The sequence below is a fragment of the Anguilla rostrata genome, chromosome 16 (assembly GCF_018555375.3).
Source record: "Anguilla rostrata isolate EN2019 chromosome 16, ASM1855537v3, whole genome shotgun sequence".
Classification (NCBI taxonomy): domain Eukaryota; kingdom Metazoa; phylum Chordata; class Actinopteri; order Anguilliformes; family Anguillidae; genus Anguilla; species Anguilla rostrata.
The window spans coordinates 24,458,264-24,475,327 of NC_057948.1; the positions used below are offsets into that span (position 1 = coordinate 24,458,264).

The window sequence follows — 17,064 nt, forward strand, 5'->3', positions numbered from 1 at the left end:
AATGCATATGTAAATTCATAAAATTAAGCCTACAATTAAGGCCCCCTACACAAAATCATGATTTTCAAAATCATAAGTAACTGTCCATTTAGGGCAACCTGTAATATTAAGAACCGATATCCAAAGAATTTGTCCATTGCAGGAGGAATTTGGGGTAAACATTAAAATAGTAGGACAGAAAATTTACAAGCCAGGAATCCTTCAGAATAAAAACATGGAAGCAAATATTGCAATTTTTATGAAAAGTTTTATTTAAACTGTGCAATCAATAATTATGACCATTTTGAAGAATTCACATTATTTTTGGCCTTTCATAGCATTTTTTTTGGCATGAACATTATTGCAGAGACAACAGCTTGCCTAAATACCAGGCAAATACATTGTAAAAAAAAAAAAAAAAAAAGTAAAAAACTGGATATAAAAAGAAAAAAACAGGACATAAATGCGCAAAATAAAAAAAGAGGGGTACATTCAAAATTCAAGGCCAGTAGCATGCTTTGATTCAAGCAGTGGTAGAGGAGCTGGGGGCTCCCCTGAGCTGAACTGCATATAACCCACAGCTCCAGAACCACTGGAGAACAAGCCAGCATAGCCTTTACACAGGATGGAAGCGGAAGAATATGTGCCTCAAAATCACTCATTTCACAGGAGACGGAGTCCTCTGCTTCATCCCTTTAGTTTCACATGTCCACAAAAGAACACAGTTAAGAAATAATATTTTAAAATAAAATAAGGCTGTTGTTGGAACTTGTAGGATTATATTTTTATTGTTCTTGTCTCTGCCGCCCATGTAACGCTAGCCACCTTTAGCGTGAGCATTCAGTAGTTCTGAATCCATTGTTTCTCTGTGAACAGCTGGAAAAATGGCTTTGATTACAGTGAATACAACAGTCCATTTGTAAATATCGAGACATAAAAGTCAACAAAATCATTGATTTTAGCAGAATACAGATCAGCAAATGGCTGTCTTGGACACATCCTCCTTGTGTCTCCTCAATATTTAAAATCATGAAAAAGACTGATTGTAATTCTTTGGAACATTTGAAGAGTGAAAGTGCCCAGGACATACATTTGCTGAAAATGCTATGACAAAAAGAATATTTGAGTTGAAGTGCATGCGTTACTTAAAAACAATGAAATGAAATTTTTCATTTCATTAAACTCATACCAGCTTTCTTGTTGCAAATAGTGTTGGATTTCAATTGAACACATAGCAGAACAATTGCAAAAAACATAACAAAAAAGTTTGGACATTTTCCAGATTAATGCTCATCTACAACATTTTCAAAGATATATTCACATTCTTATCAAACATTAACACATTTTTAGGCATCTCTAGGTAAAACCAAAATTCAGCCAGTACTTTTCTCAGTACTGTGGTGTACATGTTGTACCCCAGAAATTAATATAACAGACAAAGTATTTCTCCTTCAGTGAAAATAGTTATATAAAAATCATTCTGTCTTTGTCTTTATTCACAAATAAAAATGAGAATGAAGATTTAAAAGCACTCACGGTATTCCACTCATCTTGGTTTGTGGTTTTAGAGACACCCATATACTCATTAGGAATTGTGAAACATTAAAATGGTGGGAAAAGCATTTAAACATTAGAAAATGGCAAAATATCATGCAACGATAGTATCCTATGCAGATCTAACAAGCCAATATGCAATGGTGACCTAAAAATCTTTGGTTTACATTGTTTGCTTTTTCAAAAGAAAGTAAAACTGATTGTTTTGCTCTTCGCGCAAAGGGTTATCCAGAACACTTATCAGAATCCTTTGATTTCAAAAACGACTTCACAATGCTGGATGAGATATAATATATATACATAAATACAATTTTCTCCTACAACAGCAAATTCATCCATATGTGACAGCCGAGTTCTTAAAGGAAACAAATTACTGGACTATTTGGTTAATGCGCATGGAATTCTAAAATTAGTCTATTAAATACACTGACAAAGCGCTCAACATCATGGGAGCTCTGTCTTAGAGGTTACCCGCATCTCAACTCATTTGGTCACATAACGGGGGCACAGAAGTGTGCAAGGCGTCTCAAAATTCTAAAAGCAGCATCTCAACTGATCCATCTGATATATTAATTGATCTTTGGTCTGGCATGAGGGATCCTCATTCTTCCCCCATGGATCAGCTAAGAGATAAAAATGAACATAATTGAGAAAGCAAACAACTCTTTGGATAATAGCATCTGTCACCATTGCATATTTGCAGTGATCTGAAAACTGAAACATGACCACTAATTCCAAAGACAAGTGCTAAACTCTACGCAAGAATAAAGCATTGACTACTTCAAAAAGCAAAAATGACTAGAATGTGTACTCAGTAGTACATATAAGCCAAGAAAAATATATATATCTTTGGAAGTAAAAGATTTTTTTTGGTGTATAATTATCATACCTCTCTATCATTACTCTCATTTATTCATTTTTTTGGTTTTCAACAGACATTCTACATGTCCCACATCTCCATGTGTCAAGGATCACACAATGAAGAATCACACTTTGGTATTGGAGCCTTACCTTCTATCTGATATCTCCCTTTCCACACTAAGGCCATTTATAAAGCTTTTAAGGTTTGCCACACTGAACATGTCAGCACTGGCAAGTTTTTGGTTAGTTCTTACTCTACGAAATGAAAAACTAGTACATAACCTTGAAATGAAAACCTACCATAAATGAGACTAATCATACCAACTTAAAATTATTTTTCTACGAAGTGAAGACGACTTAATCTCTGGTGGGTCAAGTCACATAAGCAATTCAACCCATGACCCATTACCAGTACAAAATTCTAGAGACACGTTTACTGAGCTACAGAAACTACATTCTACAATACGCGGTTCAGCTCTACTAAGATACCCTGTCAGTCAACCATGTGACAATACATAATACATGGTTTTTCAAATGTACTAAACCTTGTTCCCTGAGTTTAGGAAAATAATAACACTACAAAATAACACTTAAAATGAGGTAGCGTGACAGAGATTGTAAGGGCAGCGAAACATTAAAATACATAAAAACATGAATGGAAATGAACATTCATAATACTTGCTTGGGTTTCCCAAAGGATGCAGTCTTTTGAACAGAAATAACTTCAAACAGCATGATAGAACTGAGGTAGCTCTGAAGGAAAGTACTACGTTAAAAAATCTAGCTATTACACAAGAAATTACTGCATTGTCTTGTTAAATCTATGGTATGCCTTAATCTTCCTGAGGTGCATACATTGAATAGCATGTCAGTGCATTAAACAGTGAAAGTCAAAGCAGTGATTATTTGTAACTGAACTGCTCTATGATAAGAATTTATCAGTCTAAGCTTTCTTAAAGATTTTAACTTTTGATAATACATTTTTCTCTGAGGAATATAAAAGCAACAATATGAAATTATATGAAAAGTTATTTATAGGAATATGGAATCAACAGCTATTTGTTGAGGCTTTCTGTTAATTTAGACTGGTCCTCAAGTCATACTTAGAAAGAAATTTAGTCAAAATGCAACCTCTTAAAGGGGGGGGACTTAAAACTGAATGCTATTGTATTCATTTGTTTGAATATTCTTAGAATGGTTCAGCTAACAACGTCTTTTTCAAGAGCTGATGTACCACTCATTTCACCTGTGATGAAAAATAAAAAAGCCTCTAATAATTAAGCAAAACTGTACCCTTACAATCTCTTACTTCAGAACAAAAAAAACAGACAAACATAAAACTATTACTAATTAACATTCACAAATTATTGCTATCAGGAAGTATCAACCGTTATGCAAATGCAGGGCTTCATCACATAACTTGGATATAAGTAGTTATCAAATATATAGTTGGAGTTTCCCATGAGGTAAACTGAGGTAGATAAAAAGCGAATAGAGGGTAAAACTTTCCCGTCGCTCCAGTGATATACTCTTAAATAACATCAGAGATGCAACCGAAATATTATACATTTCTGACGATCTTTGAAACATTCATGGTGGGTGAGATTTCTTTTCAACAAACACACACATACAAATAAAAGAATAGCGAAATAAAAGGAACACATTCATAAAAGGAAAATTCCTGGGAAAAAAATACAGGGGCCAGCACCCCAATTTTTCCAGAAATCCTTCCTCTTTTTTGGCTTGCTGGAGGGGGGGGGTTGTGGGTAGGGAGTACTGGACTCACTGCTAGAGAGGAAGTGCTGGTTGGGATGGGTCTGGGGCCTGACTCTGATGAAGACCGGGCGTTTCCATAGAGTCGCCCATCTCCACGACTAAGTGTGGCCGCTCCTCCTCAGGGCTAGGGCCGTCGTTCGACCCCCCGCTGTCCTCCGCCCCAAGGGAAGGGGGCCGGCTGTTACGCCCAGAGGAAAGGTTGGTCATCTCGGTCTCATCGTGCGAGAAGCGCCCTGAGTCGCCCGTCTCATGGCTGCCCTCGCTGTTCTGGGAGCCCTCGGTGTCCCCAAACAGAACTTTCAAGGAGGTAGTCTGGTTTGGAGAAGAAGGCAACGGTTCATTGTACCCCACGGCTGTTGTTCCCCGCTGGTAGGAGCATGGACTGTGGCCCCTCTTCTGAGCCTGTAGGGGAGGAAATCCAAAAGGAAGGAACATATTATAATGGTAGAACTGACCAGGATCAACAAATCAAGAAAGCTTACTGAGATATTTTACACATTATTCCAGATTTGTCTGGGCTTTTACAATAAAATAAATAAAAGAAAGCACACACACACAGAATCACAGACAATATTTCTGTCCACAATAACCCCCGTCTGTTTCTACTCATTTTTCTGTGCTTTCTATTGTATCCTACCACTGGGTTTGTAAAGTCTGTGGGTCTCTACTCCCGTTCCAGACCAGCTGTCTCTCTATCACAGTCCCTGACTCTTACCTGGCCTCTCCTGGGGTCCTTCTTTTCCTCCTTACTGAAGAACCACCACTTCTTCCTCTTTGGACTACTGGGGATTACTGGCCCGGTGTGACTAATGATCAAATTTGTCCCTCCCTGAAAAACAAAATGCATTGCCATGACCCTCTTTGCATTACCAAGGACACACGTGTGGTTTGAAAATGGTTAGTTGGCTGGATACAATGTTTTAATTTACTATTAACTATCCAGGGTGATTTACATAAAAAAACACGAGTGGCTAACAGGCAGTGTAATGCAGCCTGTGGCATTAAACTACCAGAGGACTGCAGCCTGATCCATTTGTGCTGGACACTGGCATCAGTGGCGGGGTCTGTGCTCAGATCCAGACAGTGGAAAACCTTGCCAGAAACCTTACCTTCGTATCAAGGAAGTGGTTTCCAATCATTGGCATCAGGGCTTCTGCGTTCTCTGCCTGATTCCCACTGGACAGGGGAATGGCCTGATTGTCCCCCTGCCTGGTGGCTTTTGTCGCAGAGGATTTCCTGTAATCGTTTCAAAGAGGAGTAGAAGGAAATAGCAAAAAACAGATCAGCAACATGGCGAGAGATAACTGAATAAATGAACAAATAATAGAACAAATGCTAAATATCAAGGACAGCTTGAAATGTCCTTAAAGGCATACCAGTATGCCATAAAAATGTATCCACAGACATGTAATGTTTGCACAGCAATAGTAATGATACCTGGCTTTGCCTCTGTGGACAAGGATCAAGACACAAAGGAGGATGCAAGCCAGGGCGATGCACACTCCGACTATGATACCCGTCATCGATTTCTGGTCCATGTGGTAGAAGCCATCAGAGAATGCTGTAAAATACGTATCCATGGTTACAGGGGAACCACTTGAGACACTCCTGCCATGCCACAATGAAAAAACCACCCTAATTTTTTTAGGAAATTATAAATTTTCAAACCTGCCTCCCCCCCCCAATTTTCAATCAGCCATCTTGACTGAAAAGTTTTGTCACTCACACCTTCTGCAAGGAGCACCATTAGTAAATCAACTGCAAATCCTCTGACGTATTTTCCCATAAGCTACTGACTATTAAACACCACACAGGCCACACAGTATTACAGAGCAAATGGAAGCCGAAGGATTGTTTTACCTCTCTAGCCGGTGAGTGCCTGGCACATTGGCTGTACTACAAGCAGCATTGCACACAGGTCTGACCCACTCAACGTCCTTCACTGACCTTTAGCTTCCGCCGAGCCACCGGAACGCCTGGGATAGTGACCGGATTGGGAACCTCCGGGAACCACAGCCAGTTCCACTGCTTTGGAGAAGGGCCCGTCTCCCACCTGATTGGACGCGGAGATCTTCACCAGGTAGATGCTCCCAGGCAGCAGGTTCTCCAGCAGTGCCATGGTGACAGAGCCTGAGAACAGAGAGAGTGGTCAGAGTCCTCACTACTGCACATCATCCTCCACCCACCAACCAAAAAACACCCAGTAGTACCCACAAACACTTTAACCTGTTATGATAATTTACTTATCTTTCAGATGCACGCATCTCCCTGTCAAGTTAAGAATACTAAATATGCCTCAACAGTCATATTGTGCAATGTTTTTCACCCATCTTTTTGTTCTTGTCTCCCAAGGCTCCACCGAGCCACAGAAACCAGAAATCTGGGGTTTTACGACATGCAGAGAAGAAAAGGCCTTAAGCATCTGAGGAGCTGTTTGTGGCCAGTGTTGCCAGGGAAGAGCAGGGGGTGAGGGGTCAGGGGTCAGCAGTTGCTGTCAGAGAAGAAGGCCTGATTTACAGTGAGCAGAGGTTGGGACAGAGGCAGGGGGGATTTTAAACGTCCTCCCTTTTGACCTCCCTGGCAGTGGTTTCAAGTAAACTGTGGATGCCTCACATTTCCAGAACTCATCTGCAATCAATTATACTAAAACACTCCGGAACTATACGCAGCCTGCAACAACTTGCTTACGTTGCCCTGGATTTTCAGGCACAGTGTGTGCTAATACCAGAACAGTGCTCCAGTAAGAACTTTTGCAGTTGAGTCTGTGTGTCCATGAATATCAATAGATTTCTACCCCCAATCAAGCCATTTAAATCTACCATTTCACTTGGGTTAATTATGCTAGATAATCAGCTTTTTAAAGATATCAATTCAACAGTAATAAATTAAAGTCCTTTTCAGTCTTTTGCACAGCGACATTTTGTTTCAAAGAGAATCAGCCGGAATTAAAATCCATCTATTAATTGAAAAGACAAGGGGAGGCTGTTATCTACTGCAAACCAGGAATTAAAACAAGGCAAATGAAAACCAAGAGAAAGGGCTGAAGGAGCCATCTCCATGGTGAGAAATGATATATTGATTTCCTTTGGGGTTTTAGAATGGAGAGGGGAGGGGGCAGGAGCCAGGGGCTCTGGTATCTGGGGTGGGTGGGAGGGGAGTGCTGATGATCCTGCTCTCCCTCTTACCTTCCTTCTGCAGCACCTGCCACTCCCCGGCGATCCAGGCCTTCCGAGAGGCATACAGGATGGTGTAGTGCGTTACCGCCAGGTTCAGCTCCTCGGGCTGCTTCCAGGACACCAGCGCCGTGTCGTCCTCAATCAGGGTGACCTTCACCCCCCATGGTGCCTGGCTGGGCGCTGGGAGGGACAGAAGGGAAGCAGCAATGACAAATTAAGTTAAACTCAATTTACAGCAGTGCCCCTGGTCCAGGTACAGGCTTCCACACCTGCAACAACTACAATCTCAGACATAGGGAGAATCAAGTAACACACTTCCTTCTCACTGACCCATGGGAGATCAGGATGGACCAATGAGAAGGGACTGTGCCTCATAACAAGACCCCTATACCTGACTAAGGTACGTACCACCAATATGCCTTGCGCAAATCACTCGTACACAGTGAAAATTTGAATAACCAACCTATAAGAGGGGGGGAAAAAGGCAATGTACAGTGAAAGCACCATTAATTTGTGCCCATGCGGCCCTTAGTAAACCGCTCAGAGTCAGACCCTTGTTTCTGTGTTAGAAAGGCCTTTGTCACCATTGAGAATATGTGACTTAAACAGTGCATGCAAGGTAGCTGGCACATACATTAATAGTTAATAGAGGAGGATTCCTCTGACTAGTCACTATATACCACCTGTGTTAAGTAGAAATGCATAACTGGATGGACCTTCTCAGAACTTCAACCAGAGCCATTCAGTCAGTAATCTGGAAAGTCATTTTCAGCCCATGATGGAGGACTTAAAAAACCTTCCCTGGATTACTGATTATAACTGATCTTCTAAATCATACTTAATTTAAAATACTAAAATAGGCAAGCTTCAAACGTTTCTAGGGCCATAGGCAAATAAGTAATTAAGATATGGTTATAGGTATATGCTTATAAACCAGTCATGCTAGAGTCAGATGGATTGTGTGCAATTTGATTCACACATGTTGATAATGATCCCCATTGCCTACACACGTAAAGGAACACGTGGAGAGATAAGACCAGAGTACAGACGACCGGGAAACGAAAACAAACATAAAACCACGGAGGCAGAGATAAACACGTGGATATGCATTACATGGGCGGAAGCCAAACTGGGACGTAATCTTACCTTCGGGAAGCGTGCTCTGATACACCACTGGACTCCAGGGGCTGGACAGCTGGTCCACATGAAGGCGAACTGCAAACTCGTACCTAGTGTTGGGTTCCAAGTCCTGTACCAGCAGGCTCTGTTCAGAACTGGAAAAAAAAAACAAAAATAAAAACGAACAAGGCATGTAAAACGTAATGTCATAGCTTCAAATCCCAAGTGGGGGCACCACTATTGAACCTTCAAGCAATGCGCAAATCCTGAATGACTGCAGACATAAACAGATCACATATTAAACATGATGTTATCTAGAAAGTAAAGAGACAAACTTTCAGAAGCAAATTCACAGCTTCTGAAACCTCTAACTCTACAGGATTGACAGACACACAGCGTACCCACTGTGGTCTCTGATTCAACCTTAGTGCAGTGGGTCACCACTGTTTGAGTGTTTTTATTCCCAGTGGGGAGTTTTTTATATTATCAGTTATGGGAGTTCAGGCCTGGATTTGTTTTCTTTTGTATTTCCATTGTAAATGCCTTGGTGACAGTGTCTCTGTAAAAAGCGCTACACAAACAGAAGTGAACTGAATTTAAAAGCGGGCCCTGAGCAAAGTGAGCACTCAGAACACTCACGTCTGCAGGTAGAGCACCAGGGATGCGTTCTGCAGGCTCACGGGGTTGCAGCGGACGGTGTAGTTGACGGTCTGGCCCGTGGTGAAGGCAGGGCGGCCCCAGTGTAGGTGCACCGTGGATGAGCTGTTGGCCTTGGCATACACATGATGCGGGGGTGGAGGAGGGGGCACCAAGCGATCACGAACAGCTGGAAGCAAATGTATAGAACGTCGTTTTTTTTGTTTTTTTCCCCAAGCTTCAGGACACACAGATAACTACATACAGATGTTGAAATATACATTCATTATGTTTTTAATGAATGTCTGTATTACAGACAGTTTCAGTATTGTATAGTTTTCCTTTAATAATAGCTTAAAATAATGTGAAGAAATGAAGAAATACAAATCTAAACAAAGTTTTTATTTCAATGAAAAAAAATCTCAACAGAATAGCTTTTGAATATGGATCTGTACATAGCTATACTGTACAAGCACACTTACAGACACATCCAGGAGTGCTGACTGTCTGGTCTGCCTGGTAGCCTTCTCCTGCAAAGCCATAGGCTAGGAGCTTCACGTGGTACTTCTTTCTTGGGTCTTGAAAAGTAAATGAAAAAACAGAACTCAATCACAGTGCATTTCACAATGACAACACATACATTTTCTCCTGTAATCCTTACAAGACCTGTATTGCCTTATCGACACAAAGTTTGTTTGTGGTTCAGCTGAGGATTACAACTGTAATTCAGGTGAGGTCTTGCTTGGGGTCGTGGGGACTGAGGATCGGGGACTGGGGACAGGGGGTGGGGGCTGGCCTGTGGGAACACTGCGACAGATGCTGAGTTACTGAGGCCTTGTCCGCTGGTCACTGCCTGTCCTGCTTGGGCTCCCCAGCCTATCCATCAATGTCACACAGTCATTAAGACACAGAAAAGAAGGGGTCCCTGTCCGGGTCCTCGACAGACCGGCTGGCCGCTGACCAGTGGTCACCACCGTTTCGGGGGGTGTAAGGTCACAGGACAATGGCCTTTAGAGAGGAGGAGAGGTCAACTGGCCTGAGACACACCAACAGAACAACAGACGGTATGCAAATCCAATATCTGCCCCTACGTGTGCTCAACCAGAGTAAAATAAGCAGAGTATACACAGTATACTGGATGGGGTATTAGCCTATCTGGTTAGACTCTGTGTCACCACACACACACACACAAATTCACCCCATCTGTTTCTATATGGAAAGGAAGGATGGAGTGCATATTTATTTTGAATGGATTGGTAACTGCAGGTTCTTAGAAAAGGAACCTCAGATATTCCTCAGATAAAATACTAGTTTTCTAAACCAATAAATCAGCACTCAGATAAACCAATCTAGTCTTTTACATTCAAAATGGCCAAATTCCCATCACATGACAAACTTCCTGAAAAAATACTAATTTGTGTACTATGTGCACTTATCAAATTTTTCCTAATTAAGCCTTTGACATTGGTGCATAATATCAGTTTACCAGTAGAAAGGTTGAAAAGGCTGATATACCAAATACCTTTTCTAAGTGCAAATATCACAAACCCACTTCTGCAGTATTCATTGTAAGAGTAGATGACCTGAAAGTAGAATTTTTAAGCAGTAATCCAAGCGACCACTAGGCTGTGCCCCAGAGGCAAAACAGCTTCTGTATGTGCAGTTGAGGTTTATGGCTGGACTCTCCCAGGGCAAAGTGACATGCAACTAAGGGATATTAAAGACCTTGAGGACAATACATGTACATGCAGTACAGACCCAGCAAAACAGTAACTGGCATTCTCCCAGTAAATTAAAAATAATATTTTTAAAAATCTTATAAAGATTCTTTATGCCCATATTCAAGACAAGAACAGTGCAACATCAACTGCAACAGAAACGGAAGCTGGTCACTCTAAAATACAAAGGTTTGTCTATTATTGGGTAAAGGTTCATTTTGAGCAGTATTATCACAGAACACAAAAAAAGGCTCACAGTTCCCATTATTTACTCTGAGGGAGTTAAGGAGGAGGTCATTCATTTTACTACATAACCATCAATGCCTTCCTAAGTGACTATGGATTATGTCCATGTGTTCTGTACAGAGACACCCAGAGGGAGAACCTTGCATTGATTGAGGCCTACAATGACAGTCAAATTAATTACCTTTATTGGGAAATTTTCACTGGTATAATAAACCTTATCAATAAAAACCTGTGATTTAGTGTTTGGCTGTTAATCTCCATTTTTAAATTGCCTCCCACGTAAAGTCATTTGAAAAGAGTTGGGTTTGCATGAGTTTAACCAAAAACCATGATTTTATGGGGAGGAGATTCTCCTCTGGGGTTGAGAAGACTGTTGGAGGTGGTGGGGGCGGGGCCAAGCCTAGGGGTAAGGTAAGCATTGAAGAGGGTGGAGGGTGGGGGGTGTTCTGCTTCTGGAATTAGAGGCCTGAGGAGCTTCAATGGAGCCAGTCTGAGGCCAGAAGGTCAGGCCCAGATAAAACTCAAAAAGAATCCGAGGTCATGGATGTGCAATATGAGTTGGGGGTCTTTTTTCCCCCCTCTCTTCGGTGCCTTCTCACCCCAAGCTTCGCCCTCAGCCTTACACAGCAGAGATGAGGACATTACCAGAGGATGAAAGGCCGGCAAAAGAAAACAAAAACAAACTTAATACTTCTAATAAGCCTGTTTTCTTGGGCAGCGAGGTTAATGCTTAAAATTAAATGCGATAAAAACTCCCAATACCAGGTGAATAACTTCATTTAAGGTGCCACCACTTTCCCAAAAATGGATGGGGGGGGGGTTGGGCTGTTTAACATAAAAGGGAGGAGAAGTTAATCCTACCCTTTGAAAAGGAAGGGTAGCGGGCCCAGGCTTGTTAGGACAGGACACTCTGAGAGTCCCCTCAGTTACCTTTCCTGAGCAGGTAGCACTGCAGAGAGAATGTGGCTGAAGGCCTACTGCCCTCTTTTCAGTCTTTGGCCAGTGCGGCTCTGGACACTCCCTGGGGCTTCTGTTCTGCCCCAGTGTCCAGCTGAATGGCGTAGCGGTCAGGGCCCCACAGCCCCCCGTGCCCTCAGTCCAGCTCCACAGCACAATGGCCCTGCTGTAATTATTCAGGAAAGAGGCTGGGAGAGCGGGGAGGGCGTGACATCTGGGCCCAGACCTTTGACCCTGAAATCCTGGCAAGCCAAGTCCTGCTTTGGGATGGGTGATGGGTGCTGTTTTGGGGGTGGGGGGGGAGGAGGGTCAGTGGAACCAAATACGCTGCTGAAAGGGTGATGGCAAATAAGGCTAATGACCGCAGGAAGACACATTTCAGTTAAACAAAGCAACAGCTAAAATAAGGCTCTCTGAAGAGTCGGATGTGCCTGATCCACACACAAACCTCCTTGCAACTGATATGTCATCTTAAAATACGTGTTTACGCACTTGACTGTGTTTTTTGCATTAGTTAAATTCAAGTTCCGAAAGCATAATACAGGCTCATCACAAGATGTGTATTAGGCCCATGCAACCAAACAAGACCCTTCAGAACAAAAGATGTTTCAGCTGTATTGTAATAATAGGCTGTGATTGATGTGGGACTGATGTAGGACCAAATACCAGTTTTGACTGTGGCAGCAAACTAAGACTTAAGAAAAATATCCTCCTGGTGTAACAGCTGGACAATTATAAACCATTTTAAAGATATGAAATGAAAACAGTTGCAAATAAATATTAGTCTAATAACTGCACACTAATAAAAAAATGGAAAAAAAGAAGAGCAACCTTCAGGCAAAATGCAATTTGCGTTGTCCAAACTATAAAAATGAGGTTGCCAGTTTGTATCTCAGAGGTGAAATTCTTGAGCTGTTTGTGGTCACCTGACTTTTATGGCCCATGTGTGGACTCTGCAGGACCCTACTGCTTTGTTCAGCCCTGTGAAAGGCCCCCAGGCCACTGCAAGAAGGGGCTGAACCAAGGTCATAAATGTCACCTCCTACACTGACCCACACAGCACAATATATTACTGAGGGAGGAGGGGTCCCTCTCTCTCACACACACATACACATGCCCTCTCGCTCGCTCTCACACACGCACACACATACAAACCTTATTCTTAAACATACCACTGCGCTATATTATATCATCTATATACTTTCAACATTTGACCTGGAAGCACTTTCAAAGAAAAAGGCCATTTTGTTCACTGGAAGACCGACAGTATGAGAACACATGCTTTACCTCTGTGTCTAATCCGTGTACTTAAGCACAGTCACTTTCTATCTGTGGGCATTATGGGGTTAAAGATCAAACCTCTGTCCAGTAGAACGCCATTTGAAAAAGGCCACTTATCCAGAATTTTCCTTGAACATGTTCAACAGAAACTTAAAAAAGCTTCTTTGAACTGAGCACTTGCTGAAGAGGTTGAAATCATCTCAAAGCCAAGGAAGGATTAAACAATGTAATGTTAAAAGAGTTAGCGTTCTTGTTAATCACACCATTATGAACACTGGCACGTTGCTGCCCATTTACAATTAAACCTTATTTACATTTTAATTACATCCATTGTCTTGAATGGATGACTAAAGAAAGTAAACACTCTGAAGACATTTTGAGGGGAAGGAATTTAGTTGGCCTAACTAAAGGGATTAAAGTGGAAAGCTGGGAGTCACTCATAAATTAAGTCACTTATACATTGCAATGGTGGTCTCAATGCATCTTTAAGCACACTGTTTAATCCCACACATATAAATATATATATATTAATACGCTTAAACAGCACTTTTTATACATATATTTAACATACATACATTATTTTTTTTTATTTCTCAGCCTCATAATGGCTTCCTTGACTTTCATAAGCACTATACTTCTCAGAAGTATTTCTGTTATTGGAATTAAATGACAAAGAATGATTCCTGGAAAGTGAATACATTTCTATGGTATTGCTTTCAGTTATGGCCATATTACAGTGGGCCAAGGGGGTGGGGTGGGATACATGATAGCAGCAAGGGCTTTTAAGGCTCACTACCGGGATTAACCATTCTGCACTGGACATGTGATTATCATTGTTCAGGTCAGTTGCACAGCAAAATAAGGTGCCAGCTGGTCTGACCTCAAATTGCCATGTGACTTCTTGAAGGCTTTGCTCATTGGAGTGGTATATTAACAGACATAAGCCATGTATGTCAGTCTAATTATTCAGAAAATCAATGAGGAAATGTGCCTTTTTACAACGTTTTACTTCAACAACATCAAATCAAGCCAGACTCCTCATCGCTATACAAGCAAATGTGGCTAAACTTGAACTGGTGAAAGGACCCATTTAAAAATTAAAACAGTCCTTCTTTATGAGCCCGATTTCCTGGAGATAACATATAAATTAACATATGCAACAAAAAAAACACAGTAACGTTATCATGGCTTTTAAAAATTTAAACCTCATCTAACGGCAGAATTTTGAAAAGGAGACAGATCAGCGGCCGTTTATTTCTGCCACGCTGTTCTAGGATCGGTGGCGGGTAAGACAAAAATAGTGATATTGGCGAGAGAAGGGCAGGATCACCGGTGGAGAAAGGCCTCTCTAGCAGTGATTTCCCACACCTAGTCAGGCAGTCACTGCACGTGAGAACCGCCGACCACGTGCTTCTGCCCTAAGCACTCGCACACTGTGCTCTTCAGCACTTCACCTACTGACCAGCAGAAACAGTTTACACTGCAACACCCGGACCGTCACAACGCACACTTTGAATAATAACATAAAAAAGAAATTAAGCATGTTTTTTTGCGAATTTAGTCTCTTAACCAATACTGGTTACCCTGGGCTTTGATGTCGAAGCTTCCCTGACTGTTCCACTCACAGCGGTCATAAAACACACCATAAATCTCCTCCACAATAACAGCCTCTTCGTTCTCTCTTTAGCATCCTTCTTCTTTAGCAGATATTCCATCAAAAATGTCCTAATGAGGGCAACCAATCATTATGAGACTATTTAAGCTATTCTGCATGCCATGTAACATTTGGGCCTTGGATACATGAATCACTGGACTACCTGCTCAGACAGCCTTACTAAACAGAGACTCTTTCGCTTGCAAACTAATTTTAAAAAACGTGATTACTTCAGAACTAATCCTAACCCACAAGGACATAATGGCATAACCTCTATGGCAAACTGAGAACCCTTTACACTTTAATGGCATACCACACAATCACTGTTGTTAGACAGTAGCCACTTTACCAGGAACCAATGAGAAATGAGAAACAAACAAATAAACAACCTTAAAAATAGTCTCTAAGTGTGCTCTGAATGCAGAACCTGTACGCTCCCTGATCAATTCAGCTTCATGCTGGTCAGTGTCCAGAGCCCTGAGTCGAATGTCAGCTGCTGGCCACCTGGCTGACGTCCTCCAGCCACAGATGGTCAGTTGTCCACTCCAGTGGTGTGGGTGTGGGATTTCCTTAACCTCACCCACCCCCACACCACCCACACCGACAAAAACACACACGCATGCACACACACACGCACACACACATGCACGCACATGCGCGTGCACGCACACGCACAAACACGCATGCACACATGCACGCACACACACATACACACCCGCGCATGAAACTACTGCTAGTGAATCTGCTCAGAAGGCAACAATGCATGCTTGCACAGCTTCCCCCAGCCCCCAACCCTATTCTATCTAGTCCCTCTTTCAAAAGATGGGGTGGGGGACGCACACAGTGGTCTAAAGGTCACAGTGTTGGAGCAAGGAGGGAGTGAGGAGGAGGCTAGGGGTGTGGGGGGGATGATCGACTCCTGTTTACCCAGAACATGGGCCTCCAGGGATAGTCAAATGCAACACACATGAAAGACGTGCCAATGAATCACTCCTGAGCCTGGCTGCCAATAGCCCCAACTGTGGCAGTTTTTCTTACTGTCCTGACTAAACCCACAACCTTTTTTCTCTTTGAAAAAGACAAATAACCGGTCAGGATGGGGGGGGGGGGGGGGGCACTGCCCTCGTAAAACAGACATTGATCTCTGAAAATTGCTCATGCCTTGAAAGAGATAAATGCCTGTGCTATTTTCAGGCCGTAAGTTGTACCCAGAAACCAAATGTCAGTTTTTCAGAACTTCGAATACGATCTGGCAGCTGGAAAAGTGTTATTGATCCCATCAGTATCTATTCACTAAGTGTCTGATCTCTCTCTCTCTCTCTTTGAAATTACTCCTAAAAATACTTTATCCGAAAATTTAACCAACCTACATTTGAAATCCTCTGGACTGCTTGCAAAGGATCATGGTAGCATCACAGCCACACAAACACAGGCCACTCACCAAGGCCGCCCATGATGTGCTGGGCCCGCTGGGCAGGGAGCTGGATGGGGGCGCTCTCCGGCTGCCCCTCCTCTCGGTAGAAGAGCCGGTAGCCCTGGATGCTGGCAGAGTTGCCCGGGGAAGGTTGCCAGCGGGCCACGATGGTGGTGCAGTTCAGCGGCTCCAACTGCAGCTCAGGGGCCAGAGGCACTGCAGGTAGACAGGAAGAGGAAGAGGGGAAGATTTACATTTATTGGCACTTATTTATGAATGGGGGGGGGGGTTGGTATTATATTTTCTTTTCCAAAATGCTTTGGTAACACTAGATCTCCTATCTTGCTAATAAAGCCTGTTTGGATCCTTGCGTGGGGGTGAGAAAGGGGTGTTCTGAATAAAGAGAGCAGTCAGGAGAGTTAGAAGCGCTGATAACGTCTGGGGACCAAAGGTTAAAAGCTGGGACTGCTCTAATGGAGTGTACGTTTCACGTTTATTTACCCTTCTCCTCAACACAGAGGAACAGGGAGGCGTGGGGGCAATACCCGCACTACAGCCTTTATTTCGGCCTTCCTCAGAGCAGTTCTGCAGAGGAGGACCAGGACATTGACAAGTGTGTGTGGTCGACTGCATGGCGTTTCAGATGGTGCAGGATGAAGAGAATAGCTGTGATTTTCCTCATGTGAGAGACGA

General features: G+C 42.5%; 1 protein-coding gene across 2 annotated transcripts in view; it reads right to left on the minus strand.

The window, feature by feature from the left end:
• Nucleotides 1–227: 227 nt before the first annotated feature.
• Nucleotides 228–17,064, minus strand: part of LOC135242032 (protogenin A-like) — a 42,119-nt gene continuing 25,282 nt past the window's right edge. The window contains exons 10-19 of one of the 2 annotated variants that reach the window (XM_064312900.1): nucleotides 16,399–16,587; nucleotides 9,584–9,679; nucleotides 9,105–9,291; nucleotides 8,493–8,620; nucleotides 7,356–7,526; nucleotides 6,118–6,300; nucleotides 5,608–5,731; nucleotides 5,280–5,406; nucleotides 4,886–4,999; nucleotides 228–4,572 (exon numbers count right to left, since the gene is read on the minus strand). In XM_064312900.1, the coding sequence (XP_064168970.1) occupies nucleotides 4,183–4,572; nucleotides 4,886–4,999; nucleotides 5,280–5,406; nucleotides 5,608–5,731; nucleotides 6,118–6,300; nucleotides 7,356–7,526; nucleotides 8,493–8,620; nucleotides 9,105–9,291; nucleotides 9,584–9,679; nucleotides 16,399–16,587 (1,709 nt within the window). In that variant the 3' untranslated portion in view covers nucleotides 228–4,182. The remainder of the gene's footprint in view (nucleotides 4,573–4,885; nucleotides 5,000–5,279; nucleotides 5,407–5,607; nucleotides 5,732–6,117; nucleotides 6,301–7,355; nucleotides 7,527–8,492; nucleotides 8,621–9,104; nucleotides 9,292–9,583; nucleotides 9,680–16,398; nucleotides 16,588–17,064) is intronic. The other variant, XM_064312901.1, reaches the window with a different exon arrangement.